Genomic DNA, 26,610 nt, shown 5'->3' with positions numbered 1-26,610 from the left:
GGCTTCCAGTCATAATTGCATTGTAACTGCACCGAAGCCGTTCCGCTAGCCCCACAAACCACAGCTGTAGCGGGGTCTATCCCAGTTGTCCCTCGCCGGTGGTTTCTTTTGAGGCGACTTGACTCTAGAGCTGAGCAGGATGGACTTCCAGGGTAATGTAGAGTCAAATTCGTACGTACCAATCCATTTGACACGTCATGGCGTTTCCGAATACTAAGAAAGATTGCTATAGCTATGATTAATTTATCTGGGAAAACAAAACTATTCATCTGCAGCATATCACTTCAAACTGGTGACGATGCCCCTCCCTGTCTTCCTCCACTTGTGACTCGGTGCGATTTAGTTGCAGGGTAGGTGCTTCGGTGTAATAACTACACTTCTACAACTACTGTATCCAGCAGCCTTAACACCTCACGTAGCACTGGCGCGAAGACTTGACCCTCACGTCGGCCTCGACACGGCCGTACATGCGGCTTGTTGAACAACACAACGTTGGCAACATTCAGGATAAGGTGCTCTCGATCATGTTCCCATCGCCATCCCAATGTTCCTCCTCTGCCGTAGTCCAATCGCGCTGTCCATTCGGCGTCTAAGAGGCATCGTCCCATCACCAGCCTCCACGCTTCCCTGCATCCTGAAATCACCCACGTTCCCATGCAGCCGCAGGTGCTTTCACGTCGAGGGAATCGCGCTGGCCCCCGTCGTCTTCGGTGGCCTGTTCGTGGCGTTGTGGACATGGAAATGCATGATGATGGTCGTCTTCCAGAACAAGATCATCTATATGCCCGGCTTGCCACCCAACGCCAGATGGGAGCGCATTGACGACTACAAGAGTCGATGCGGAGGTGTCGTGTGGCGGGAAGAGCGGATCCGCGCAGCCGATGGGACGGATCTGGCCCTTTGCGTCGCTGATGTCGATATTGGCCAACCGCGTCGACGGCGGCACGAAACCGGCCCGCTTGGGGAAGTCCCTCAGAGTACAGACGCGAGTTTCTATGTGCTATACTTTCAGGGTTCGCATTTCAATCGCCCAATCCTTCCCGGCTTTCTCTGTGGGGTTGTTGACCAGGATGCTTATTAGTGGCTGACAGGAAACGCTTCGTCCATTCCCCCACGCCTACCTGACCTGTCGTCAGCTCTCTGTATGCTGAAAAGGCAGATGCATGGAGTGCCGACGGATGTAAGGGTCACAGTCGCCTGTCTTAGCTACAGGGGGTATTGGACGTCAAGGGGCCGGCCAACCGAGAAGGGAATTCGGCTCGATGCTGCAGCCATCTTGAAGTGGGTTGCTCAGCACTATGATGAATCCCGTGCTGCTGTGTCTCAATCACCAAACTGTCAGTCTGCTCAGGTAATTCTCTGGGGTCAAAGTATCGGTTCTGGCGTTGCTACGAATTTGGCAGCTGAGCAGTCGATGCCTGAACGCTTGCATCTCAACTCGTTGATACTGGAGACACCATTCACTTCGATTCGCGCCATGCTCCAAGTCCTGTACCCTCAGAAGTGGCTTCCATACCAGTATCTATGGCCCTTCCTCCGTAATCAACTTGACAGTTGGAAGAATTTGGAGAACATTGCAGACAATTCCGGAGCTGAGAAGTCAGATCCGCATATTTTCATCCTCGAGGCAGCTAAAGATGAACTAGTACCTGCCGAGCTCAGCCAGAAGCTCTACGACAGATCCATCGAGGTCGGGCTTACTGTTAATAGGAAAGCTGTGAGTGGTGCTTTCCATAACGACGTCATGTTTAGGCCTGAAGGCAGGAAGGCAGTATCTGGATTCATTGCCCAGCGAATAGCAGCTCATAGCAGTTCATAGACTGGCATATCAATAAAGACACACTCAAGCCCACGCAGTCGTGGGTTCTACTCGCCAATTCCTTTACTAGCAAAACAAATTAGGATTAGAACACGATTGCGTGTTAACCCATCTTAACCTGTAATGCCAGCTTTAGTAACTCCTGCTGTCATTGCGGCGAACATGATCTTCGGGCAAATATTAAGGCGAACCATTGGAATGGTCGTAGCCGAGATTATTGAAGACCAGAACGACCGCAAGACACTTGACACTCTGAATGGTGTTGAGGAAATAGGATGCTACTTAGTACTCGTTATGCATGTTCAAATGGCTTAAGTTAACATCAAGATTGACGGTTGAGCTCTCAGTGGTTTTGACATCATGACCTTAGTTGATGCTAGATATATCTTAGAAACACCCATAGCAATGCCAAGTTGGCAAGCAGTAGCAGAGCAAAAGTTATGGTAAGCTCCCAGAACGTGAGGATAATCAAAGGGCTCACACACCCGTAAATTGATGGTTTCATCGACTTGGGACGCTAGAAGCAGCCTTGTGGCTGCTTGATCGTGTGTTTGCGCTGGATCCGTGGTGCTAAAGCTGATACGTCTGAGCCTGGCCCAACAGGATATACGAAATGGTCTTGTTTAGTTCATATCTTTGCTTGCCAAAGAAGTTGATCCTTTGCAACGCACCGTATTTGGGATGCCAAATCCCTGGCCAGTATCTACTGCCCAGAATTTCTTATCATGGAACAGATGGACGAGTGGCAGTCTTGTGCTTGATCTACATATAACGTCATCTGCGTTGCCTACCTAACAGACAGGTAAACAAGGTCCTGCTGTAACACGTAGTCACCGTGGAGGGCAGTGGTATGGTAGTATGAGCCGGCATTAAACCGTAAACCCAGTGGTCTTCTATATATCCTACGTATACTGCTAGCATTGTGTATAGACGGCGGTTGTACTTGCCGCGCCTGGCAAACAAAATAACGTCATAATCATCTGGTAAAACCTCTTGAACGGCCGATCATTTCACGTAGGGACAGCCTGGCACATGCAAAGAAACAGCCGTAAAGCCTACCGTGTCCTGTGCCTATTTCCGCCACCGGCTACATTCGTGGCTCGTGGTTCCAGTATTTTATCAACTAGTTATTTCTGCACCTTCCCGAGGGAATTTGCACCCTCCGGAATGAGGAGCGCCTGCATTCGAAAGCCCTAGAACATCATCAGTCACAACAGCATCATTAGCACCGGCTCCACTTAACTGACATCAAACATCGCCCTCACCCTCCTGACACCCTTGCCGCTTGTTCTGCAGGGCACAACAGACAAAGCGCCAACATCCCCGACCCATTCCAGATACTCTGACGGCATATGTTTTCCCGTCATGAGGGCCAGGGCCCTGAAACCACACTCGTCAAGTGCAGTGTAGAAGCCCCTTAGACATGCTTCGACAGCTAGGAATTTCTCAGACGTCTTTGAGGTATATCCAATCTCCACATCTTTGTCGTTTGCAAATACAAACCTCAAGCCCGTCACGTACTGCGTCCCAAAGAACTTCAGCATGGAGATATAGACCCCCTTCACGTCCTCACTGGGAAATTTCACCTCGGCCCGATGCACCACCCGCCTCGCTTCCTCAAAGTTTTCGTGGTGCCTCGTCTTGACCACCTTCCAAGGCGTTTCCACGACGCCATCTCCCTCGCCCCAGCGCCAACCCGGCCCACCCGCCAGCTTGCTCATGCTTCCAACCCTGCCCAGCGCCTCGGCCAAGGGCTTCACTGTTTGACCCCATATGCGCAGCCTGTTCCGCTCGCCCAGACACACGCGGTTGTACCTAAGTCTGAACTTCAACTCGCCGTACAACCTTGCGAAATCGGTGCCCCGCCTTACGCCTGGGGGAAGCAAAAATGCGTCGAAGAAGACGTTCATCTCGTGCCCGGGCCAGAACCGCGACATGAAGAATTGTTGCGTCAGGGGCGTTGTGGCGAATCCGCGGGAGGTGAGGCGCAGTTGGAGCACGTCGGCGGTGTCGCAGTAGCAGAGGAGTAACTCCCTCAGCTCGAGCGGGAGCTTCGCGAAGGGGTCGGCATCGCTGGCAGGATAGCCATCTATGTGAGCTGTCCTTTTTGCGTGGGTCTTAACCGTAGTCCTCTTAGTCGTCTCCTGCCCTCTCGTCTCAGCATACCCATCCCCCCGCCGCTCAATCCTTAATTCCGCGATCACTTTCTGCAGCTCCGGCACCTTGAAGGGATTCGAAAACGTGCTGGGAATCACCAAATTAGAATTCGGGCCCAAAAGGACAAAATGGTCCCCTTTCGCCTGATCCTTGACGGTCCCTGTATACAAGCCACCATAGCTATGTCCCCAATTCGGCAGCTCAGTCCCGCACGGCACCGAAAGCAAAACGCGCCACAGGGTCTGCACATCCACGGCATCGGGCTTGACCGCCTGCTGCAGCAGCGACCAGCAAGCATCATGGAACTGGAAACCCCAGGCGTAGGTAGCGCGTTCCTGCTCGGGCACCTCGGGCCCGGGGGGCTTGATATCACGGATTTGGATCATGGTGAGGGGGGTCAGTCCATTGTCGTCGTACCGTTGATGCGACTCGGGCGGGAGGTAGTTGTCTGTGCTGTTGTAGTCGTGGTGGCCGATGCCCGAGAGGCGCGGTTGCGATGCCTCAGGGCCCGTGCAGTATACGGCCCGGTAGTAGGGCGCCCAGGCATCACCCGCGTTGAAGTTGGGGCTGACGAAGCCGCAGAAGCCGCACGTCAGCCGGCTGACGAACGTGGCCATTTCGTTGCGAGCCGGAGCTGCGTTTAGGTGGGAAGAAGCCTTTTCGATGAATCAGTTGCGCTTTCTCGGAAGTGGCTTTGTCACGGTAACTCTCTTGTAGCGTTGCATAGCAAATTTGCGACGTCGATCCGCCGGGAAAGCCCGTTGCTTGTCGTTGCCTTCCGGGAACCCACACTCGGCATTTTCGGCACGGCCCCCACTCGTCCAATACTTTGAACATTATTCATGAACACCGACTGAGGTAAGCAGTGTCGTCGGTCTCGTCTCAACTTTTACTTCCTTGGTTCAATTATTGCATGATCTTAATTTGAAACATGAGCTTGACTGTCCCATAAGACACTAGTAACATCACCGGGCATGAGTAAGCGCTGCACGTCTGGTAACGAGATCACGGTCTATTTACCTGTACCTCTGATCTTCATCCGTCCAAAGTAAAGGCGTGGCTGCCTCAAGCTGAAGTTGAATAATGCACTCTACAACGTGCTCGGTAAGCGGCCAAGAAGGTCCTTACTCAAATAGCGAAGCTGAATCAATGAAGTTCAAAGCTTATCAGGCCGCACAGATTGGGACATGTAAATGGTGTGAGACACCATCAGACTATCATACTCATGGTCGACTGGGACGAGCGCCGAATACGCACGACTTACTTAGAGACGCCCGGCCTGGCGGAAGTCAAAATTTTGGCTAACCAAGCGACCTGTATCGTTCACATTTCAAACCGTCCAACCAACTAACATGATGGTCAAAATGAGGTAGCCCACGGACGAGGGGGATGGCATCGATGTAGTGAACAGGCGCCACTCCGAAAACCTATCCAGCCCTCAAGCTGGCTGAAACGGCAACACTTACTTCCTGCACTCCGAAGGAATTCCCTTAGAAATCGAGAACGGCGCAATACTAAGCATTCAGCTAAGTACACATAGCGTTACACGTCCTCCATCGTCTTGACTCTCATCCATCCATCCCATCTCTGACATCCCATCCGACTTACTCATCCGTCAACAATCCGCCTGAACATTAACAGCCAAACCATATCGTCTGATCACCATCCGCATGAAAACTTATGATGACTGAGAGTTCTCCTGTCCATCTCTCCTTGCTTGGATCAATACGTAATTCGAAACCTGAAGGAACATACGACGGCGGTCGCGCAGACCAGGCCCACGCCGGCCACTCCCTCTCATGAGCTGCGACAGCTGTCGTTACACATCGACGGCTCTTCCTAAGCGAGTAGCCATGTGGCGATCATCTATTATTGACCATTCATAAGTAGTGGTTTGTTTATCAGATGGCGGGCTGGTTGCGGTGGTCAGCTGCTAATACCCGACTGTAACCCAAATGATTAGCTAGTCCCGGTTTGTGCTATCACTATTTTACTCCTTTTGCGGCCCATTTTCAATCAGGGCGAGGTGAATGAGGGGGGGGGGGAGGCGAGTCACTTCAGAGAGTCATATAGTCAGAATTCATGTGTACTCAGGAATGGGATAATGCTTCTTAAGACCAGGTAGGTAAGTTGTCCTATATCAAAGATTGTATGCAACTCCACCGAAATGCTACCCCCGAACAACAATTCTTGCTCGAATCCGCCTCTTGAAGGCCCCCCCACGCACTGGTTGGTTGCCCATTAAAAGTTGGGTCATATATGTTGGAGAAACTGGATTGGAAGTACATGCCAAAACATGGCCGCTGTAATGCATCTCGAGACATGTGGCGTCCTCTCTTCTGCCTCTCTCTCTCCGACTTCCCCACTGTGTAGTGTAGGATGAATTGGTACCACGTTTCGCACAAGTGAATTTGCAAAGCTTTTTCGTTCTTTCTTTTTCTTTTAGAAATGTTCCTTCCAGAAGCGGAACTTGACCTCTCTTACGGTGGCCGCATCGGCTGCCTTCTTGATGTCACGCGCTGTGAAGTTTGGTTAGCATTCGTGGTGAAAGAAGGTAACGGAGTCGGAGTAACTTACCAGCTGCGGTAGGACCACAGAAATACACACCCACCGTGGTCTGCATGCTACCCTCCAATCCGTTCAAGTATGTCCGGTCAATAATACCGTCACGCATAGTCTCGAACATGCGGGTGAAATCAGGTCGGCCAAAGTTGGTTCGAGCCTTAAGCTCAGTGAGCGGATCCATGTCTGCACCGACAGAGTTGAGCACAATGTTTTGGGTGGTATCCATGTCTAGCTTCTGGGTCAGGTAGGTGTGGATCTTCAAGAACTCAACGCCGTCGCTGCCAGGAACGCGGGCAGCCTCGGCACTTTGTTGCTCGAGAGAGGAGAGAAGAGTCTGGAACCATTCGAACGAGCCAGTATCTTTACACACCCAGATGAACTCGACACGGCGAAGTCGGGATGGAGGGTTGGGGCTGTTGCGCAAATGCCAGATGTTCTTCAGAATGGCGGCCCATGGCGTGACTCCAATACCGGTACCGACCAGTACGGCGATTTCGTTATCGAAGACATCCTCGGCGGGAGCACCGTAAGGTCCGTCGATTCGAAGTAGTGGCATCTGCTGTCCGTTCTGCAGAGCGACCTCATACATTCCCATGGGGTCAACTCCGTCGTACAACTTGGATTGAGCAGCACCAGCACCTACAGCATCACCCAGAGCGCGCGTGAAGTCACCGACTTGACGCACGTGCACCGACACGTAGGGATCGTAGGGGCACGACGTGATGGTGAAAGGATGCCACTGGTAGTTGGAGACGGAAGGGACCTGCAGGAAGAGCCACTGTCCCGCCTTGTACCTGAAGGACGGCTTGCTGAACTGGATTTCCACGACATCTGCATTTCCGATTAGCATCTTTTTCGCGTTTTGGAGTCTGGTGTCCCGTCTTACCGTATGGGTGACGGACAACTCGAGTAATCTTGGTGGTTCTCTTGGCACGAATCTCACGGTAGAGTCGCTCGATAAAGTAGAATCCGCCAGCGAACAACTCCCATCGCCAACCTTCGTAACCAAGACAGTGGTCCCAAAATTGATCGGCGAAAGGCGAGAGCGGCAGTGCCGTGTCACGGACGAAGCATCCGGTGGTGTGCGTGTAGAGACCCAACAGGAATGGAATAAAGAGATGATGGGTGTACCAGAACGTCTCGAACGATTGCTGTCTGATACGGTGGTGCGCAGTTGTATACATAAGCAGCATGCACAGAAGCATGATGTGCCCAGTGACACCACCGGCATCGGCGTAGTGAATCTGGACGGCCAGGACGGGTCGAATCTGCGTTTTCTCGACGTTGAAGAAGCTAGGTAAGAAAGTCAGTCACCTGTCCGGCCCGTATTAGTACCGGATTGCGGCTATACATACTTGACGTAATGACCCGCGGCGTGAATGACGGTAAACAGCAACATGGCATAAGCTACTTGTCGATGAAACCATATGTTCTCGTCCAGCGGCAAGAACTTGACCTTGGGTCGAATCCATCTCATAATCGTCCGGCATACTGGTAATAAGATCAGGGTGCCGTCAATCGAGAGAACCAAACCGGCACCTCGTGATATCCAGACGGAGTATTGTAATGTGTTGAGACCGGCCAGTTTCGGATCGTTTTCCTGCTTATGCCTGGGAAGTTATTAGCGGGCGTCGATTGCGAGAGATGGGATTGGTTCAACGGGACACAACGTACCAGCCAAAGGCGAAGAAGCCCCAGTGCATGGTCCAAAACAATACATGGAATATTATTTTGGGACCAGTAAACTGCTTCTTGAGAGTGTTGACGAACCCCATCTTGGCGGTTGATTGTTCCTCTTCTCGTCCAACACAAGAACCCAATTAAATGTCGAACCTGCGACAGCACCAGCGTGATGCGAGTTGGATATCCCACAACGGGCGACCGTTGATGATGTTTGTTGACGGCGTTGAACCAGAGCGAGTGACGACGATGAGCCCGAAGCCGAATTTTCTCCCTTCGTCTTCTTTTTCTCCTCCTTCGGTGAAAGCAATTCCCTCCCAAGCAATTAAAAGAACCTATTAACCACGACGGAACCCCTAAGCCAATGGTCGAAAAAGAGTGATCTGAGCCAGCAGCGGAATGAAAGGAACGGTGGAGTAGAAAAAAGGCTCGAAAGAAAGTCGCGTTTCTTCTACGTCCTGATCGCCGAAGGAGAGGAGTAGGAAAGGGGGAAATATTAGATGCGGCGGGTGGGGGAGAAAGTCATAAAGGATCGTAGGCAATGGCGAACGGTGGATCCAAGCTGTCAAGATACAATAGCGCCAGTGAGCTAATGGGTACTTCTAGATCCGGTTCCTCGAGAGCAACGGTGCCAATACGAGAGGAGAATAGAGCACCGAATTGTTCGGATGCCAGCTGCCCATGTAAGGCCCCTGGTCCGTTTTGTGGTAATTGCCAGCCACGGTTTGAAGTACCTCTTAAGCTCGTAGATACTATAGTACTGTGCTATTGAGGCGACAATCGTATGTTTAGAACCCCTAAAAAACAGTGGCTAAGCCCAAATGCGAAGGGCGACGCCGGGCGGCCAGGCGAGGGCAGATCAGCGAGAATGGAGGTTCAGGACTAGCCAAGAAGAGCGTGGCGCCTCCAGGACAACAGGGGTGCACCGGCAAAGGCTTGGTAGATCAGACGTAGCAGAGAGTTTCGCCGGGCGCTGGTGCGGTATCAGATGGATCCGGAATAAGAGAGATTCTAGACGACCAAGTAACGGAGGGTCTAGTTGCGTGGGGGAGTTGAGACGAGCGGCGTTTGAGGAGGGGTCTCGCCGAGCCTCTTTGGTGTTTCGGCAGGGGCGGGTGGGGGAGAGAGAAGAGACGCTGCAGAATGGACGAGGAGGGCAGAAAGCGAGAAACCAGGTTACTTTCACCTGAGCCGCCGCGTCGGGATGGGGAGACGGCTGCTAGATATGTAGGTAGAATGCAGACGCTGAGATTAGCATCGTGGTCTTGGGAGACATTTGACAAAGGGCCCAAATCCGATGGCATCGTGCAGCGACTTGCTGCTGCCAATCGACGTACCTTCAGAATAGGTTGGCATTCGATAATTTTAGGAACTGTGCCCCGGTGGGAACGTGACAGGTCGCCGGGCGCTTGTACTGCGGCACGGATTCGCTGCGAGGGGCAGTGGGTTCTAAAATGGTATCTTGCAGGCACCCAATCACGACAGGCCAATTCGTTGTGCCCAGGCCGCCTGCACGATTCAACCTGTCGGCCAAGGAGCGGCGCGAACCCAATGGTAACCCGTTAGAGGTTGGCGTCCGCGTAGCGAGTCAATGTCGTGCACGACCCATTCCCGCCCAGCCGGAGCTGCATGCGAGGTTGCGCTTGGTGTCTCTTTCCATGGATTGCACATCTGTGAAGCTACACGCATGCCGCTGTCTGTGGTCGTGGGGAAGCCCATGTTGCGACGCAAAAGCTGCACATCACGCACCCGCACGCTCGCGGCAGGCCCCAGGTTGATCTGGCCGGCAGTCTGAGAGATATCGTAGCCAACCAGCAACGTGCCTTCGTAGCCTGCCCACCACCGATCAGCCTTGTCGGCGTTTCTGTATCGTGGCACCCTAACTTGCTGGCATGGAAGTGAGGACCTGCGCTATGAATCAAGAACCGCCTCATGGGGACCCGGGGACGCACTTGGCGTTGCAGGGTAGCGGGCCGAAACAGGTTCCAAAGTGGCTCACAACAACGGGGATCGTCGAAACTCTGCTGTTGTGCAATCAGGTCAGCCCAACAATGAACAGACGACAGCCAAATAAGCTCATAAACAATCGTACGACTTTTCCGTCATGCCACCAGCGAGTTGGAATCAGTTCGGAGGACATTCGACATTTGTTTGTGATCCTCGTAGATACCATGCTGCCAACCTTAATCCTGGGACCCGATATCTTGGCACCCATATAGTATTTAGAGACGGGAAGTCCCCCCCCCCACGACAGCATCATTCGTTCAATCTCCAGATCAAGAAGTCAAGGGTCAAGTCAATTGATGCCGCCATACCGCACTGTCGCACCCACTTCGCTCGCTTGGATCTTGTGCGAGATGGCCCCCCCCACTCCTCTTCACAAGACGTCTTGTAACGGTCAAGACTCGTTTGACTTGGACGCCCACCTAGCTCCCGGAGCCTCATGACGTCGGGCATGGTTACGGCAGATGATTACAATGAAGCAACGCCTACAAGCCGCGACGAGACAGATCTCTCCAGTTCCACTTGGCTGGCTGCTCCCGGTCTGATCGGAGCTCTGGCTTCGTCGGGAGTTTGACGAAAGCGTAATGATGAACTAAGTGAGACGCCACGAAACAGAAGATGCGGGTTTTCAATCGTTACGACTCCATCCAAGTCGCAGTGGATCCTGAGAGCCAATTTCCAGTGCCGCAGTCCGTGTTGACTGCCACGAAAACGACGACGGCAACGACCGATCCGTTCGATGGAGCACCACTTTTACGGCTGGTCGCCATGGGCTCGAGTTGAGAATGAAACATCCAACCTGTGGACCCGCGTTAACGCATGAATTATCCTCATCATAAGCTTCTGCAATGTCGTTGCGAAACTGATTTTTGCTGGTAACCTCCACCGTTTTTACTCCGTGTCTAGCACTTTATCTGCCATGATCCATCAAGAAGGTCCCGGCGGTCCAGGGGGTTAGGTCCACTTGACACTATTAAACCTTCTAGCCAAGCTTTTTTCTGTGGCGATCAATCAATCAAGCATATATGTAAAGAGGACAATTATACAATCCATCAGGGTAGCGGTTGTTAGTGCCGCGCCGGGCTTAAACCTATTTTGCGCAAGATTTTGATGAAGCAATAGCCCCTGAACAGAATTGATGTGATCAACAGTCATGCTCCCATAGAAAACTGCCCACACGATACTGAGTAACATATCTCGATGCCTGGCGCTACGCTAGCAACCTTTACCCTGGGGTGATGTAGTGCCGGCGCTATTGCTTCAGATGGTTGCGAGTCTCGTGCTTATGGTCCCATAATTTGTATCAGCTCACGTCTGTTGCCAAACCTGTCAAGAGCCTCCTTTGAAATTACACCGTCACGAATGGAGCGGAACAGACCAGACGACATACTGCCACCGAACGAGTTCACGAGCCCTTCGGATAATCCCAGATGTTGGGACTCTTCGTGTTCTCAAGTCTACATGGTTGCATAATACGTTTGGACGTCTGGGCATGTGTGGGCCAGGGGATTTTCCACGAACTCATGTCGCCCTCCGTCAAGAGAGTCCTAGATCCTGGGCTGTGATTCAGCTTACATGCTCCTATACTCTATCTCCTGGTCTCCTGGTAGGTTGCAACCTGCCATATCCGCCATCTTCTAACGCGTGGTTCAAATTTTGTCTAGTCTGCGACTTGTGTAGAACTGGCGACAATATATCTTTTCCGCATGATGATTTACATAATGAAGACTCGTATGATACATCGCTCTGACGGCAAGGCGCACATGCTTTAATTTGCCAAATGTTATTTCCTGGTCTCTTCTCTTATTGTCCGGTAGATGCTGAGAGTGTTCAGGCAACACATGTGTCCAAAACACTTTAGTATACACTTGCTCCAAGTGGTGCTGTACACATAGGTACATGCTACCTATTCAACGTGATTAAGAAACCTCCGTAGAGCGGTACCCGTTCTGCTTCCCAGATGACACTAGGAACTCAGGAGTCGTCTGATTCCCGAGAATCAATCGTGAACCAATCATGTGAGATACGTTCCGAGACTGACTGTTGCCCAGCTGAGTCAGATGCGCTCCCAGAAGGCACAGGAGCGGTGAAGTCAAAGTTCACCCCAAAGCTCGTCCATTCGCTTCCCGCAAGTCCCTGTCCTAGCTCGGTGAAGTTATTGAAAGAGAACGGGGTGGCTGATAAAGCAGCTAGTAAGACTTCATTTCCTGAGGATTCATTGTGGGGTTGGGACCTGGCCCCGGGATTGAAAGGGGCCGGTTGTTGGATTGGGGTTGCTCATTGCATGCTCAGGAACATAGATGGCTAGCTCGTTAGAGGCACCGAAGGATAGCTGAAAGCTTCGGAACAATTGAGCATCCACGGACAGCAGCCGACGGCAGATCTTTTCCAGTAGTTCTGACTCAATAGTTGACGCGAGCTCCCTCCTCTACTGCGGAGGGAGCTCGCGCCTTATAAATTGGCAATAATCTTCTAGGCTGTCCGGCCCAGGCTGCGGATCAGTATCGACGTTGTTTTGGTCGTGATCTTGGGGTATGAGTTAGCCACTGCATCATCTGGGAAGATGGTTCGATACATGGTGTGCCACTTTTCCTCCTCCGTTTTCTTCGGTTCCTTCTTGCTGGATCTGAGCTTTGCGACCATATCCTCATCAACACCGTCCTGAACCTCCTCTTCGTGGAGTTCACATTAGCGGCTGCTTCTCTGATGGGACGTCAAGAGTGTTGCCGATTCGAAATCTTCATAGCAGCAGTTGCAATTGGACTTCAGTGACGCGTGTCGGCGGGTGACATGTCCCTTAAGACGAATTTGGCCACCAACGAATGGTTTTCACAAAAATATAGGACACCAACTTGACCCGGGGACCTGGGCAGTTTCGTCGCACACCAAACCTCGTCCTATGATGTTTAAAGAAAGGACAATCAAACATGCGGTTGTCCGGCGTTTTTTGCTGTACTGCATCTTATGTTTTTCAGTATCCAACTCAGTTTCGTTGCCATCGTTTGGGTCGTCTGATGTCTGCCGTTCTTTGCCTTTCCGCTTCCTTGCATTTTGGCTACTTCTTTGGCCCGAGTCCGAGCCAGAATCAACCGTGCAACAGTTCACGACCTGCGAGGATGAAGAGCCTCCACTCTCATACTCTTGATACAGGACGAGGGAGAGCTTCGATTCGAGCCAAGACGTGAATCGGGCCATACTACGGAACACCAAACGCTGCTTCCTCATCAAGTGCAAACCTTACCTCCAGCCTCTACCCACGTGCTTAACTTGCTCCATAGTAGCCAGAGGCGGCGGGGTTATCGCTCACAAACGATGAAGGAACGAGGGGGAGAGGGGAGGACTCATTACAATATGACGTGAAGTAGGATAATGACCTGAGCTCCCAAACACGATTGGTAAACTGCCGATTGGATACGGAGTTTAGTTTCCACTTTCGTTTCCAGTTTCTGGAATGCCGGGATACGGTGGGTTACAGTAGTAGAAGGGCATGAACGGTCTCGCAAAGTCGGCCGCTGGATAGGGGTACTGGGTATGTGCAACCGGAACTGTAGTGCGAGACTTATTATAGTTGCCCAGGTTTCTGGAAGGGCTCGAGTGCTCGGGAGGCGGGTGTGGAACGTAGTTAAGAATGCTGTACAGTAAGAGGCATCATTGCTCTGGATGCCAAGAGGGGCATGGCTCCAACATTGTTGCCTCGGGATTAGAGGAACTCAGGTCGTGCTCCTGTGAGGATACATCCTTGGATTTTTGTTAGATAGCCTCAACGCTAGGGCTACATCAGTTTGCCCTCAGCTTCCTCTTGACATCACCGCACTGCCACTCCCGGAAGCCGCTGAATCCACGAGTTCCTCCAGCTCTGTGAGTCGCCGTTGAAGATCCGCATTTCGTTCGTCTAGTTAGCTGTAGCTTTCTGTCTCTTTCTTGATTTGCTCTTGGCACGCCTCGCTCTCTCGTTCAAGCTGTATTTCACGCACAACCAATAGCTGCTCTTTAGCTACGCTGTCACGGAATTTCTCTTCGTAAATAAAACATCTTTGCCCTCACACGTGGATCTTTGTCTTTGCCTCATCAAGAGCCTCTTATAGAGCCCAAAGGATGAATCTTTCCTCTTCGCGATCTCGAGCCATTAATCTCCGGTCTGGACGGCCCCTTAATGCCAGCCGTATCATTGTGACCGCACAATCCCAAATCATAGTCGCGACGTAAACCCTCGGGCTCGAGTACCAAGGCCGTCGCCGGATCTAGAGGTTTAAGCCATTTCTGTGTAAGTTAGCATGTCCTGGATCCCCAAGTTTATAAGAGGCGGCTGTGTTGCCGTCAAAGGTGCATCCAAGTTTTGCGCATTTTCGCAGGAGGTAAGGTGTACAGTATTAAGTGCAGTTAGCACAGTCGCACTACAGACAAAAGATCACTCAATGGACACTTGATTCACTTGATTGCATGAATACTTTACTCGACCTATCGGGGCATTGGGTCTGTATACGACACGCCTTTTCGCAAGGTCAGCTAGGCCGAATACTTGGCATGATTAGTTTCGTTGCTCAAACATCTCAAGACTTTCAAGCCGGAGCAAGGTTCATCTTCACAAAGAGAGTGCGAACATAATTGATGGAACACAACTATGGCCCGGTACTGTCTTTCGTACGTATCCAGTGTGGCTGCTTGAGTAGGGATATACTACTTCTAACTGTTCAATTAACCCACCACTTCTAGTCAGTGCTACGTATGGTGAAATGCAATGTGTGTTCTAACAGGACGGAATTCTCACCGAAACGACATAGGGCACCAGCGCAAGAATTGCGCCAGGCTAAGGGGTGAGCAAAGCAACTCTATTCCGGGGTATCTTCCCTAACGCCATACTTTTGCGGCTTGCGCAAGCCTCTCTATGCCTTATTCCCCGACGGCTTGCCTTCCATCACGGCGAGTTTCTTCATTTTCTTCGCCTGCCGCTTGCTCAAGGGTGCCTCGCCAGTCGTGTTGTCGCCGTCCTTCCGCTTTTTCCCATTCCCGCCGTTTTCGTTGCTTAACCCCTTCCCCTTTTCCTTAGCCGCTGACTTTTCTGTTTCGATCCCCTCCATCTTATCACCTGCTTCCCGCTGGGCAACTTGCACAATATCAATCACGCCTCTGAACGAAGTCCTCTTGATGCCCTCGTTGACCACGACGGCTCTGGGATTGACACCCAGTGCTTCCATCCCCCGCTCCGTCCCCAAGCCCCATACCGCGAGCAGATTCGCCACATCCGCCGGCCCACGCAGTCCCATGACGCCCTTCGCCTCGCTGCTCACAACCAGTCCCCTTCCCTTCGTCGCACGCATCAGACTCATGACATTCCCAATGAAGTTGGACCTGCCCCTGGCATCGGCCAGCAGAAACTGTGCATAACAAATCTCGAAGCGCATGCCGCGATTCACAGCTGCCATGCACGTCTTAGGTGCGAAGTGAAAATCGAACTGCTGCGTAAAATCAGGAGAAATGAGAGACGCCTCGGCAATGCTTAGGCACGCCGCCTGGAAGGCCCACGCGGTCATCGGGCGGATGGCGAGAATGTCAAAGGCCTGGGCGACCTGGGGCAGGCGGTTGCTGGACAATGCTTCATAGAGGATCACGGTGACGCGATGAAGGATTTCGGGTTGCTCGTAGTTGGCGGTTGCGATTTTGGAGTTGCCGGCCTTTGATGCCGGAGTTGGCGGGGGGTTGGGGAGAGGGTTTACAGTCTGCGCTGGGAAGGGCGGGTTGATAGTGTGGTTGAGGGCGACGACATTGTACCCGAGCGAGGTGCTGAATTTTAGGGTGCGTGAGAGCTCGGCGGCACTGGTCGAGGACGACCAGGCAATGTTGAGGTCGTAAAGCATTTTATTCCGCTCTTCTGGCTCATCTCGTTGTTTGAGTGAGTCGCGATTGCGTCAGACTCTGTTGAAAGCTGCGGTGGAACTCAAAGTTTGCCGTAGTCGAGTCCGAAAATCATGAAAGTCGGAATGTCGGATTGCAGGGTCCGACTAGCGTACCTTGTAGAACGGAAGTGGTGCCGTTGCTGATGGCAATTGGAGGCCTGACCTCGATTCCGATTCCCATTTGAACGCCAAGCCGACATTGGACCTTTCGCAAGCATGACCAAGCTCTTGTGGATTCTTGGCTGAGCGGCACAGCCACGGTGACGCGCAGTGGAAATTTCCCAGTCCTACTATGTAGTCACAACGATACAAGACTTGTTGAATGTTGCATCTGCTCATGAAATTGTTGACCTGGAATTCCTCGCATCTTAACGCCTAGAAAATCATAATACACCCCCCACCAATACTGAATAGCAAACAACTCTCGACTTATACCGCCATCGACCTCCGACCGGGAATCGCATAAAGCCAACCACCCACCATGTGTTTCGTCTTCACCTGTGGTGAGCACACCTTTCGCAAGGAGATTGAGGGCTACGAGGGCATCACCTGCCAGTGCCATAACTGCGGCAATTACTCTGGCAAAGTGATTAAGAGCAACCCGTGGTTCACCTTTTGCTTTATTGTAAGACTCCATTCCATTCCATCCTCCGCCCCCACCAATGAACAATGCGCTAAGCCTTGAACACTGAACAGCCCGTATTGCCACTCTCCATTCACGGCTACCAAGACGTCGTATGTCACATCTGTAATTTTGCGCAACCACTCGAGAACCGTGCCGATGTCCAACAGATGAAGGGCGGCGGCGGAGGAGGAGGACCCGGTATACCGATGCAGAACGGGCCGCCGCAAGGCTGGCAGGGTCAATCGCCACCGCCAGGACAACAGCCGATGAGGTACGGATAGCAAAGGAAAAAATTGACGAAGTGATGAGACACGCATGGATTTGAATGAGAGTCTCCAGTGAGATGGACGGTAAGAAGGAAGCTTATAATAATAATGGAGGGAAGAAAGAAAGAAAGCGACGAGGTCAATCGCCTCGTCTCGACGCTTGCAGTTGGGTAAACATGGGCGTTTGCGGCATGGCATTGGCGATCCTCCTTCTTCGACCACGATGGTCAATATTCAAATAGTTTGAGAGCATTTGGTATGGCACATATTTTGATCACGACGATGGTCTTAATCTGCATGAGTATGCCGCGGCCGTTTCGGCAGAATGTATGTAAATAGGCGTCAATCAGGAATCTATAGTGCATTGGCAATATCTGTCAAGGAGCAACTTGACTTGACTTTCAGATGATACTGGACATGAGAATGTCAATTCAGGACCGGCCGCCAACCCTTCCGAGCTACAAAGTCAACCACTCCTTCGTCCTTCAAGACTTCTGCCCCTTGCCGTCCAGTAACAACACTGCGCTCAACTTCTGCCCCTTTTACGTGGAATGGGAATCTGAGCCTTGCATCTCCAACATCCTCGTGCTCCTCGACGCACTCCCAAATAACTTTGCCTTGTTTCCGACGCTTCACGAAACCACAGGCCTCCCGATCAAGCGAGAGATACCACTTGCGCTGGTGTACACTTCCAATGGTGTTGGTCGCACCGGTATACGCATTGGTCTTACGTACTTCTTCATCCTCTAGCTCCCGTATCTCCCGTTCCATGGCGGAAACGCCTTCTTGATCCACTTCAGCCGGTGCATGAACAATGTCTTCTTCGCCGCCGACGCCGGCCTTACCGGTGTTCCGGTCGGAATCCGAATCGGAGCTGGTCATGGGCTCTGGAGCCTTGGTTTTCGCACCACCTCGCCGCCGTCGTGTCTTCGGCTTTCTTCCAATCTTTGCTCTCCCGGCCGCATCCTCACTCTTAGTGAGACGCAGAGAGAGAACGTAGTTGCGCGGTAGGCGGCTTCCGTTGAGCTCTAGGCGAATCTTGCGGGCCTTGAAAGCCTGGTTTAGCTTTTCTTGTTCTGTGAGCTGAGGTGATGCGCCCGGAGCAGATGGCTGAGAGTCTGGGTCCTCTGCTGGCGCGTATTTACTGCGTCTCTGAAGGACGGTGTAAGTACCAGTATCCCAGATTAGCAGCGAACCAGTTGAGGTGGAAGCGGTCTCTACAAGATGATTCTATATGTCTGTTCGTCAATGAGATGTTGCGGTGTGCACATGATGTACCTACCCATAGACAGTGGACTCTTGTTTCAGTCGCATTTCGGTTTAGCCGCTGGCTATTCGGATCACCGGGCAAACCGTACATGATAGCCCATGATGCACTGCTGGTCTCGTTGATCTGGAGACGTAGGTCATAGTGCGTCCCAGCAATAGGATGATCATGCTGGTGAATAACGAAGTGAGCACCCTCGCGTTTTCCGAAATGCGCGTCATAGAGCTCCCGATAATTTGTAACTGGAAGTTGAGGCATGCCATTAGGGAAGGGCGCTAATGTCGCTTTCGCAAGTATACCGCAGAAGTATGCAAGGTGGTCGTCCACTTTTGCTTCGCCTGCTTCCACCGCCGATGTTTTGGGTTCATCAGCCTGAGCTGGTGGGCTCGGCGATAGCGAGCTCAAGCTGCTGCTCGAATCCTCAGCATCGTGAGCCAAGCCGGTAAGCTCTATACTCCATTCCAGATTTCGCTTCTTGATGAATGGATTCGGCACCAGCTCAGGACTGCCGCGACCGCGCTTTTCTGGCATGTTGATGGATCGTATTGTACATTGATCGTGCCAATAAAGGCACCGCCTGCGCCGGTAGAAATGGGAAAAAAAGACCAATTGGTGGAGGCAGGCCCAGATGTACCTTAAAGCTACTTACTTTTGAGAGATAGACCAGTTTGAATTGTTCACACAGATATATATGGTCCTATGCAACCGATCACTCCTCAATGCCCCACCACCATATTTCCAGACCTTCAATCAGTCGAGTCCAGTCTGATAGCAAGTGAACTGACCACGAGCCGTCCGATTCATTGTCCAGTCCGGTACAGCATGAAGCTAGATGACCGAATTCTGTAGTCATTTAGGAATAAAAAGACATGAGGTAATTGACCACTGGCCCTTCGCTAATTATCTCCCAAATCAAAATAAGTGTCATAACAGACAGATCCTATGGTTAGTCCGATACTACTTCTAGTGAAATACCAGTTTAGCGACAATACTATACCACTTTGTTTCAATGGAGATGTTGAACATAATACTATACCTGACCTATAGTCATACAGCACAATGCCCAGTTATAGTCAAAAGGCGCAACTGATACCACCCTCATGGCATGGCATGTCTGAAAGCTAGCTCTTGAATAATCTGCACTGCATCGAGCGTGTTCGGAATGAGGGTTGAAAGCAGTTTCTCAAGTATTCTTCACTACTTCACTAAGACGCCCGACGGCATAGTTGATGATGCACCTCCACAGTATGGAAGTTCCAGGGTTGTATTCTTGCCATCAACTACCTGCAGAGGATACAATTGTTTCCATGTAAATATTAAAAACCACTAAGTACAATATCTTCATAAAGTAATCAACCGGGTGTTTAGAAAGTCACTTCACATGATATATATGCTCGAGTTTGTTGTGTACGGTCATTTGGATGTTCTGTATGGATGGGAGTGGGTAAGATGATGATAACTTCACACTCTCCTGGGCACTGCACTAAAACCCTTCTTTCCAGGCTTCGATGTCTCTACCACGACGCACGCAAGTTTTCGACGTAGAAGAACATGTGTGTCGTAGAGTAATGGCAACTTCGTCTCACGCAAAAAGAGGAAACACATTCCAAAACAAAACTTTGATACCATTGAACTTAATGTACCAATTAGATGAACAGAGTGGGACTCGAACCCACGCGGATTGCTCCACTGCGATGTCTGTCACATTGCGACAAATTTATCCAGTTCACCTGAACGCAGCGCCATAACCACTCGGCCATCTGTCCTTCTTTGCTGACAAAATGGGTCGGAAATTGGTATAATAAAATGCAGCAAAACTTTTGCGGCCGAGGAACGGCCTCCGGCCCCTCACCACTCAGGTGGGGCACGACTTGAGTATTGCCACCACAAGAGGATCCAAGCGCTGAAAGTGGCACTAATGCGGGTAGTAGTGAACTGTGTAAGTGACACCAACCTAACCTAGAACTTTTAGTTCTATCAGTCAGGGACTGCATACTTTTCGACTACTTCTGAGCCCCTCCATTGTCTTGTTGGCTTAGCTGATCGTGGCAGACAATGACTTATTCATGGAATCTTATAACTAGTTAATCACTGTTAAATCCTGGTATCAAATGGCTTATGTATCAGGTATAGTATTGATTACCATGAACGATGGACAATATATCAGACAGTATAGCTCCAGGGGGATAAACTGGCGCAACACTTTTCGCTACTATTTCATTTACTGAAATTTCCATTGGGATAACATTAGAATCTGTCTGTATGTTTGCTTAGTGCCCAATAGATATGGCTAGTGAATAGCCAGCATTTATGCTCTGTTACGCCAATTGATTACAGCCATAAGCTCCATATTGTACTAGATAATGAAACTGCTGGGTTCGTGTTCACTCATTTCGGGCTCTGAGTATCCTTCCAGTGATTGTGGTGGAAGACTAAAACCATAGGAAGACAGGACACCAAGGGTACAGCCAGTCAATTGGACGGGACCATACGCATCTGTGAGAACGATTCAATGCGATCCACATCTCTTCAACAACAACCAAGCCAGGACCTACTTCCACCAGTTGGTTCCTTATTCGAGCCATCTCGGTCTTTCCAGACGTCTCGTTGATCATTGTCGTCAGCCACCCTTAGTCGCCTCCAGTGTGATGTGAATCCTTGAGCTCTTAACTGTCACTAATCAACGTTACTCAGCAAGCAATACCGGAACTATCGAGAAGGACTGTATAACTAGTGAGGCGCGTAATTATAAACGTGACCAGAAACATGATGAGAGCACAAAATATATTACATGCAGTTGATAGGGAAACCATAAAATCTTGGGATTGAAAAGAAGTATGCTCACCGTTACGCACCGTTACTCTCGCAAACGCCGAAGCAAGCCGCGAAAATGATGAATACTTCCTATCAACAAACGAAATAACGGTAGACTCATTTTACGTGGTACTGAATGTTTGAGTCTGCAAATGAGAAGCCGGTCTGAGGAGCCGGTCAGACGAGACGATCTTCGTAAGCGGCTTACTCCTTTTGCGACTCCCAAGTTGAATCAGTCAAGACATGTTAAATAAGGATTGGCACATATAATGCGCATTTAATGTACAGGAAGCGGACCGTGTTCGTATGATGTTCTCAACCTGAGAACGTGGACTCACCAGGAGGGCAGCCTTGGAGTCCTGTGCGCGTACTCAAGCACTCTCCACCGCCAGCTATAAATGCGATACAAATGGGTCATAATAACGGTGTTGTATATACAACATGTTCAAATCTCATTTTCATTAGGCCACATCATTGAGTTGTGTCATACCAGATGAAAGCTTTAGTTCAACTGTCTAGAGACTCTACACTATGTCAAATGTTTATTGCACAACAACGCACACAGTGTAGAACAAAACATCCATATGTGATGATGAACAAGTCAAATTCTAGTCCCCCAAGCCAAGCGAGCTGTGAGTCCACTATGAAAACGAACCTGTCAACCTGAGCCAGAACTCGAGCCATATCCATACAAGAAGGCAGATTAAAACAAAGAATGCTACTCCTGTCGTCCACAAACGCCAATGCCAACTAGGCCCATCTTCCCTGCTGTGAGGAGTGACAAAAACACAAGTGCCGGTACGCCGATGCCCTTCTAGACCGAGCCTATGTATGAGGCACCAATTTCAGGTGAACGATTCCTCCCCCTTCCAGCCAAGCCAAACTCGGGCGTATATATGGTATAATCAAACAATCAAAGGTCTCCTCAATCCTGGAGACAAACTCCAAAAACATCACGATGACCACAAAACACTCACTCCTAAGTGGTGATGGTGATCTAATTCCATGCCTTGCTCAAAGGACTCGCGATTTTGGGCGCGAATTGCAGGCTCTTGCGTCGCGCAGCCATGAGTCTCATGACGACGTTTTGGTCCTTGTCCTGGCGTAATAAACCCTCGCCAAGGTCGGCGTAAATGCTCTGCTTAGGTGGCGCGGTGCGCATCAGAAACTGATCCTGCTCAAAAGAGTCGTCGCCGACGGAAGTTGCAGCTGGGGTCTCGGGAGTGACATCCATTGCGAACTGGCGGATGGATTCCGGGGCAGGTGTCTTAGGCACCGGAGTAAGTACGCCAACAGCGTCCCAGTCATCCTCGCCAGCAGCGTCCATATTCTCATCATCATCATCACGATCAGAGGGAGTGCGTATCCAAGCAGTGCTCTCTCGTCGACTGACGTGGTTGTTGGGAACAGTCTGACACTCGCGGGGCGGGCCAGCGGTCTGCTTCATGGGCGTGACTAGCGTGCCGTTGAGGTTGGCAAGGGCCTTGGGCTCCATGCTCTTACGGCGACGAGCACCTCCACGAGGCACCATTGTGGTGTCGATGTAGTAAGGTGCTTCTTCGAGCCACTCATTTTCTCGCTCGCAGCTACGTCTTGGTTAGTCTGTGATCAACACGTGAATTATACCCAAGTAAATAAACTCACTCTAAGACCCAACCAACGCCGACACATTGGACGACACCTCCGCTCTCTCGAACTTTCTCCATAGTCCGCTTGCCACCATCCTTGAACACAACATGGGTGATGCCGATCTTTGAGGCTGAGTAGTCAGTGTTGGCGGCACTGATGGGATTCCACGGCCAACTCTTGACACAGCGGGCACCCATCTGTGTAAGCAGCTCAATAAACACAGTGCTAGCATCCGCACCTTCACTTGTGTGCACATCAACGAAGACGACAGCACCTCGGAGCAAGGCAGGGTTGAGGTCTCGACGGGGTGTGCGAGCAGGAGTGCCCATTGACGACCAAATGTCCGACTTGGATGGAGTAACAGGGGGGTTCTGATTCTCCTCCGCCTCGTCATGCTGATCAATGTCCAAGTTGGAAAACTCCTTCGTCGGAGAATACGAAATGACAGTCGCGTTCCTAATGGGACCTGTAGGTCGATTCGGGGGGGGCTTAGAGACACTAGCGCTGCGCTTCTTAATTCGCGGGGTGGAATCATCGGCAGGCTTCAGCGGGACCTTGGTGGTGGTGTTGAAAGGTCGCGGCGCAGAATGGCGTATAGGCGTGACAGGAGGGACTGCAGCCATGGAGGAACGGGAGGCTTGGGTAAGCAGAGTTGGGTCAATGGGAATAGCATTTTCATCGCCATACTCCTGACTGGCTTCCGAAATCGAACCGTCGTGGTTCTGAAGGTCAAGCATCTCATCGATTTGCTCTGGCTCGAGGAGTGACATCTCGTTCGCCTCGGCAGCGAGCTGAACATCCTCGTTAGTCAAGGCAATGTCATCGAATTCCGGATCATCGTAGTTAGCAGCGATATCCGCCTCCATGGCAGCCACAAGAGCAGCCTCGTCAGCTTCCATATCGTCCCGGACCTTCATCTCGTCATCGAAGAAAGTATATTTTGCGGGAGATGCCTGAACCAAAGAAATATCTTCCTCGGTTATTTGAGCATTGCCAAGGGGCGATTCGTGGCCGAGCTTAGAAGGGCTGCCTGCCTTCCATTCATTCAGTTGTCTGGCAAGAGGTGTGTAGCCAAGCTTGGAACCTCGTGAGACCGATCTGATGGCGCGGCTAGCAGCCTTGATGGCGCTTGATGGCAGCTCATTTCGGGGGGTCTTCGAGTTTGCCGGGGTGGGAGTTGCAGGCACAGCGTTGAAGCTCTGCGTGTTGTCATCCTGGAACGTAGACAGACCCTTGCCACTAGAAGCGAGCTCGTCTTCAGAATCGTAATTGATAGACGTTGTGAGATCCTTCTCACGCAAGCCAAAGAAGGGGTTCTTAGGTCGAATAATGGAGCGGGGAGGCGTCGTCTCAGGACTGCGCGCGCCAGCATCTTCTTCCTGATCCTCGTCAATATCCATAGGATCTTCCGCCGACTCCTCGACAGAGGCTTCCGGTTCAGCCGGACGACTTTCGTTGCTGACCGCATCGGTAGCGGCCTTGACGGGCGAAGTTTTTTCTCGGAGCGCAGGGTCTGCGCTGCGGGCCAGAACGGCAGATAGGCGGCCAGGGAATTCGAGTTGACTCGGAGACTCGAGTTGTAATACTTGTGCTTCATTCACATCGTCGGTCATGGCATCTCCGTCGTAGTCCTCAGTCATAACAACATTTTCAACAACAGCCTCAGCCCTCTCGGGCATCTCCTCCTCCATAGCGGATGCAGTTTCGACTGCCTCCTCAGTAGGTAGCTCCTCCCCAGCTTCACATTCGGGTTTCCCTGCGTTTTCCGGCTCCTCAACCTGGTCCTCTGCGGGTCGAATCATAGTTCCCAGGGGCTTCAGCGGCGACATTGGTCGCTTTGCTGGCGAATTCAGAAGCGACATCTTCAGCGGCGATCGGCGTTGATCTGATAGCTCATGAGATGGAGCCTGGAGACCCTGAATGGGGACTTGAGGTCGCTTTGCGGGCGACTGAAGCATTGAGGTCTTGAAGGGAGACTGCGTAGTCTCGGTGCTCTGTTTGTGAGCCGAAAGGATCAGCGAAGGAATGGCGTCGACCCGCTTGGCCGGCGACTTCATAGCATCCTTCCAAGGAGAAGAAGGTGGCCGTCTTGCCGGGCTGCCAAACACCGACACGCCCGTGGGCTCAGACGGTTCCTCGACCTCTTCCTCGACAGGCTCCTGTGTGGCGGGAACTCCAAGATCAAGTTTCCTGGTACTGGAGGGCGGCTTGACGGGGCTCTTCATCAATGGCTTGAGAGGGGTCTTCTCGTCAATGGCAAGTTCATCATCTGAGCTGCTTTGTCTAGACAGGGGCCGGTTCTGGCTGTCTTTCTTGGGACTGAGTGGAGCTGGCTTCTCGTTCTTGTCGTTTGAAGTGGTTCTTGTTCTGGCGCTCGCCCGCGTCATTCTGCCACCTGCAGCAGGTTTTCGTATAGGCCTGGCTCGCATGCCAGTGGCAGTTGCAGTGGTAGTGGTGGAGTCTGTAGTCTTTGTCTTGGCCTTCACTGCGGCGGGGGGCAGTAGGTTCTCCTTATTCTCCCTCTGCGGCTCCTGGAAGGTGACCGACTTCTTGACGGCAGCAGTCCGGAAAGCTGGTCGGGACACGGCCGACTTCAAGCCTGGTGTGGGGTTGGTGTTCACTGTGGTGCAGATGGCACCATCCTTTGCAGCATTCGAAGCAGCCCGGCCTCGGGTCGTCTTCTTGACGGGCTCTCCATTCTCTTCCTCTGACCGTGTCTTTCTGGTAGCGCGTGCTCGCGTATTCTTGCCTGGTTCTATCTTCGGAGCTTCCGTGGCGATCTTCTTGGGTCGGCCTCGCGTTGCCTTCGGAGCGGGAGCTGGTGCCTCCTCTGTCGGGGCAGCCTGTTCTGGCTCGGGCTCGGGCTCGGGTTGAGGCTCGACAACTTTCTTGGGTCTGCCGCGTGTTCTGGCGGGCGGCTTGTTCATAATGTCTGTGGTGGATGTTGGTTCCTCATGGTCGCCCAGGTCGTCGGGTCTGGCCTTGCGCTTCATGGAAGAAGTTGTGCGGGTGGTGGTGGCAGTGGCCTTCGCCGAGGCGGTCACGACCTTCGTGGGTTTCGAAGTCGCGTCACCACTGGTAGCCTTTGCAGCTGCCCTCGCTCGCGTCATACGTTTAGGTGGGCTTTGAACCTCCATTTTGGCGGTTCGGGTGTTGTCGTCAATTATATTGCTTACCGTTTTGATTGAGTTATACCTGTGAAGTGTGGCAGACCAGGATGGCCGGTGATTTTTAAAGGCAATCGCGTTTGTAAATACAGCCCCACCTTTCTGTTGCCCCGCCGACACTCCACCCTAACCATAACTGGCCAAGCCTCACTTGGAATCACCGATATCCTATCTGATGATCGACATTCTACAAATTTTGCTCTTTGGATAGTAGAGGTTGATGCACCACATCTACAGACTGTCTGTACCGTTGGAAAAATAGTCGCATGGCTTTTCTCCTTATTCAGGAGAGCTAATGACTTGAGGAACTACTTAACCTAGTTACTCTTGTATGTGATCATTCCTGTGACTACCCGAACCGTTCACATCAAACATCTGAGGTTCTCTGGAATCGACAATCTACTGCTTATCTAAACCTTGCTGATAAGTGTTTGACACGCTTAACGTTTCCAAGTATGCTTGGCTAACAAAATGTCTCGAGGACCTACTCGAAGTGAGGTAAGACTTGGTACAAGTTCATTATACTCAACCCTAATAATCACCGTGTTGATAGCTATATAATTTCTCACAATCATGTTAGCCAATGCGTGGGCAGTCTACCGAAAAATTTCTAGCTTTCATCCAAGTATCCAGCAGTATGAGTTCCCACCGTATCTATCATTAAACCGTCCCCAACGCCATACCTCTATTTCAACCATCGCTCTCTTGTCATGAGCATCATGA

The 26,610-nt window shown here is 51.4% G+C and overlaps 7 protein-coding genes and 1 non-coding gene across 8 annotated transcripts; 2 read left to right on the top strand and 6 right to left on the bottom strand.

Annotated features, from left to right (window-relative positions):
• Positions 1–83: 83 nt before the first annotated feature.
• Positions 84–1,962, top strand: BCR38DRAFT_449887 (Alpha/Beta hydrolase protein). Its single transcript, XM_040861319.1, has 3 exons — positions 84–171; positions 233–1,013; positions 1,092–1,962. Exons 2-3 carry the CDS (start codon positions 545–547, stop codon positions 1,817–1,819), a joined length of 1,197 nt encoding a protein of 398 aa, XP_040710541.1. The 5' UTR covers positions 84–171; positions 233–544; the 3' UTR covers positions 1,820–1,962.
• A 709-nt stretch (positions 1,963–2,671) lies between these two features.
• BCR38DRAFT_478382 (uncharacterized protein) lies at positions 2,672–4,729 on the bottom strand. Its single transcript, XM_040863106.1, has 2 exons — positions 3,067–4,729; positions 2,672–3,012 (listed from the first exon to the last, which is right to left on the bottom strand). Exons 1-2 carry the CDS (start codon positions 4,591–4,593, stop codon positions 2,947–2,949), a joined length of 1,593 nt encoding a protein of 530 aa, XP_040710540.1. The 5' UTR covers positions 4,594–4,729; the 3' UTR covers positions 2,672–2,946.
• A 1,303-nt stretch (positions 4,730–6,032) lies between these two features.
• On the bottom strand, positions 6,033–8,539 carry BCR38DRAFT_109213 (NADPH oxidase). Its single transcript, XM_040853360.1, has 5 exons — positions 8,216–8,539; positions 7,897–8,151; positions 7,428–7,834; positions 6,554–7,372; positions 6,033–6,495 (listed from the first exon to the last, which is right to left on the bottom strand). The coding sequence occupies exons 1-5, from the start codon at positions 8,314–8,316 to the stop codon at positions 6,419–6,421; spliced, it is 1,659 nt and encodes a 552-aa protein (XP_040710539.1). The 5' UTR covers positions 8,317–8,539; the 3' UTR covers positions 6,033–6,418.
• Positions 8,540–14,806: 6,267 nt separating this feature from the next.
• Positions 14,807–16,278, bottom strand: BCR38DRAFT_449877 (RNase P subunit p30). Its single transcript, XM_040861318.1, has one exon. The coding sequence runs from the start codon at positions 16,078–16,080 to the stop codon at positions 15,109–15,111; it is 972 nt and encodes a 323-aa protein (XP_040710538.1). The 5' UTR covers positions 16,081–16,278; the 3' UTR covers positions 14,807–15,108.
• A 322-nt stretch (positions 16,279–16,600) lies between these two features.
• On the top strand, positions 16,601–17,025 carry BCR38DRAFT_354785 (uncharacterized protein; the record flags this gene model as incomplete). Its single annotated transcript, XM_040856900.1, has 2 exons — positions 16,601–16,744; positions 16,816–17,025. 2 exons carry the CDS (start codon positions 16,601–16,603, stop codon positions 17,023–17,025), a joined length of 354 nt encoding a protein of 117 aa, XP_040710537.1.
• A 411-nt stretch (positions 17,026–17,436) lies between these two features.
• On the bottom strand, positions 17,437–18,808 carry BCR38DRAFT_490161 (DNA polymerase ligase-domain-containing protein; the record flags this gene model as incomplete). Its single annotated transcript, XM_040864485.1, has 2 exons — positions 17,437–18,240; positions 18,293–18,808. The coding sequence occupies 2 exons, from the start codon at positions 18,806–18,808 to the stop codon at positions 17,437–17,439; spliced, it is 1,320 nt and encodes a 439-aa protein (XP_040710536.1).
• Positions 18,809–19,928: 1,120 nt separating this feature from the next.
• Positions 19,929–20,043, bottom strand: BCR38DRAFT_t347. Its single transcript has one exon. It is a non-coding gene; the product is annotated as a tRNA-Leu (tRNA).
• A 1,548-nt stretch (positions 20,044–21,591) lies between these two features.
• Positions 21,592–25,929, bottom strand: BCR38DRAFT_478378 (uncharacterized protein). Its single transcript, XM_040863105.1, has 2 exons — positions 22,736–25,929; positions 21,592–22,677 (listed from the first exon to the last, which is right to left on the bottom strand). Exons 1-2 carry the CDS (start codon positions 25,855–25,857, stop codon positions 22,089–22,091), a joined length of 3,711 nt encoding a protein of 1,236 aa, XP_040710535.1. The 5' UTR covers positions 25,858–25,929; the 3' UTR covers positions 21,592–22,088.
• Positions 25,930–26,610: the final 681 nt, after the last annotated feature.

Source organism: Pseudomassariella vexata, assembly GCF_002105095.1.
Source record: "Pseudomassariella vexata strain CBS 129021 chromosome Unknown BCR38scaffold_20, whole genome shotgun sequence".
Classification (NCBI taxonomy): domain Eukaryota; kingdom Fungi; phylum Ascomycota; class Sordariomycetes; order Amphisphaeriales; family Pseudomassariaceae; genus Pseudomassariella; species Pseudomassariella vexata.
This window is presented reverse-complemented; position numbering and strand designations above follow the sequence as displayed.

Coding starts and splice junctions, on each gene's coding strand:
- BCR38DRAFT_478378 (XM_040863105.1), bottom strand. CDS start 25,857: ATGGAGGTTCAAAGCCCACCTAAACGTATGACGCGAGCGAGGGCAGCT. Junction 22,678..22,735: donor GGCGTTGGTTGGGTCTTAGA/GTGAGTTTATTT, acceptor ACCAAGACGTAG/CTGCGAGCGAGAAAATGAGT.
- BCR38DRAFT_449877 (XM_040861318.1), bottom strand. CDS start 16,080: ATGCTTTACGACCTCAACATTGCCTGGTCGTCCTCGACCAGTGCCGCC.
- BCR38DRAFT_478382 (XM_040863106.1), bottom strand. CDS start 4,593: ATGGCCACGTTCGTCAGCCGGCTGACGTGCGGCTTCTGCGGCTTCGTC. Junction 3,013..3,066: donor GGGTGAGGGCGATGTTTGAT/GTCAGTTAAGTG, acceptor ATGATGTTCTAG/GGCTTTCGAATGCAGGCGCT.
- BCR38DRAFT_109213 (XM_040853360.1), bottom strand. CDS start 8,316: ATGGGGTTCGTCAACACTCTCAAGAAGCAGTTTACTGGTCCCAAAATA. Junction 8,152..8,215: donor GGCTTCTTCGCCTTTGGCTG/GTACGTTGTGTC, acceptor ATAACTTCCCAG/GCATAAGCAGGAAAACGATC. Junction 7,373..7,427: donor AGTTGTCCGTCACCCATACG/GTAAGACGGGAC, acceptor TCGGAAATGCAG/ATGTCGTGGAAATCCAGTTC.
- BCR38DRAFT_449887 (XM_040861319.1), top strand. CDS start 545: ATGTTCCTCCTCTGCCGTAGTCCAATCGCGCTGTCCATTCGGCGTCTA. Junction 1,014..1,091: donor CTATGTGCTATACTTTCAGG/GTTCGCATTTCA, acceptor AGTGGCTGACAG/GAAACGCTTCGTCCATTCCC.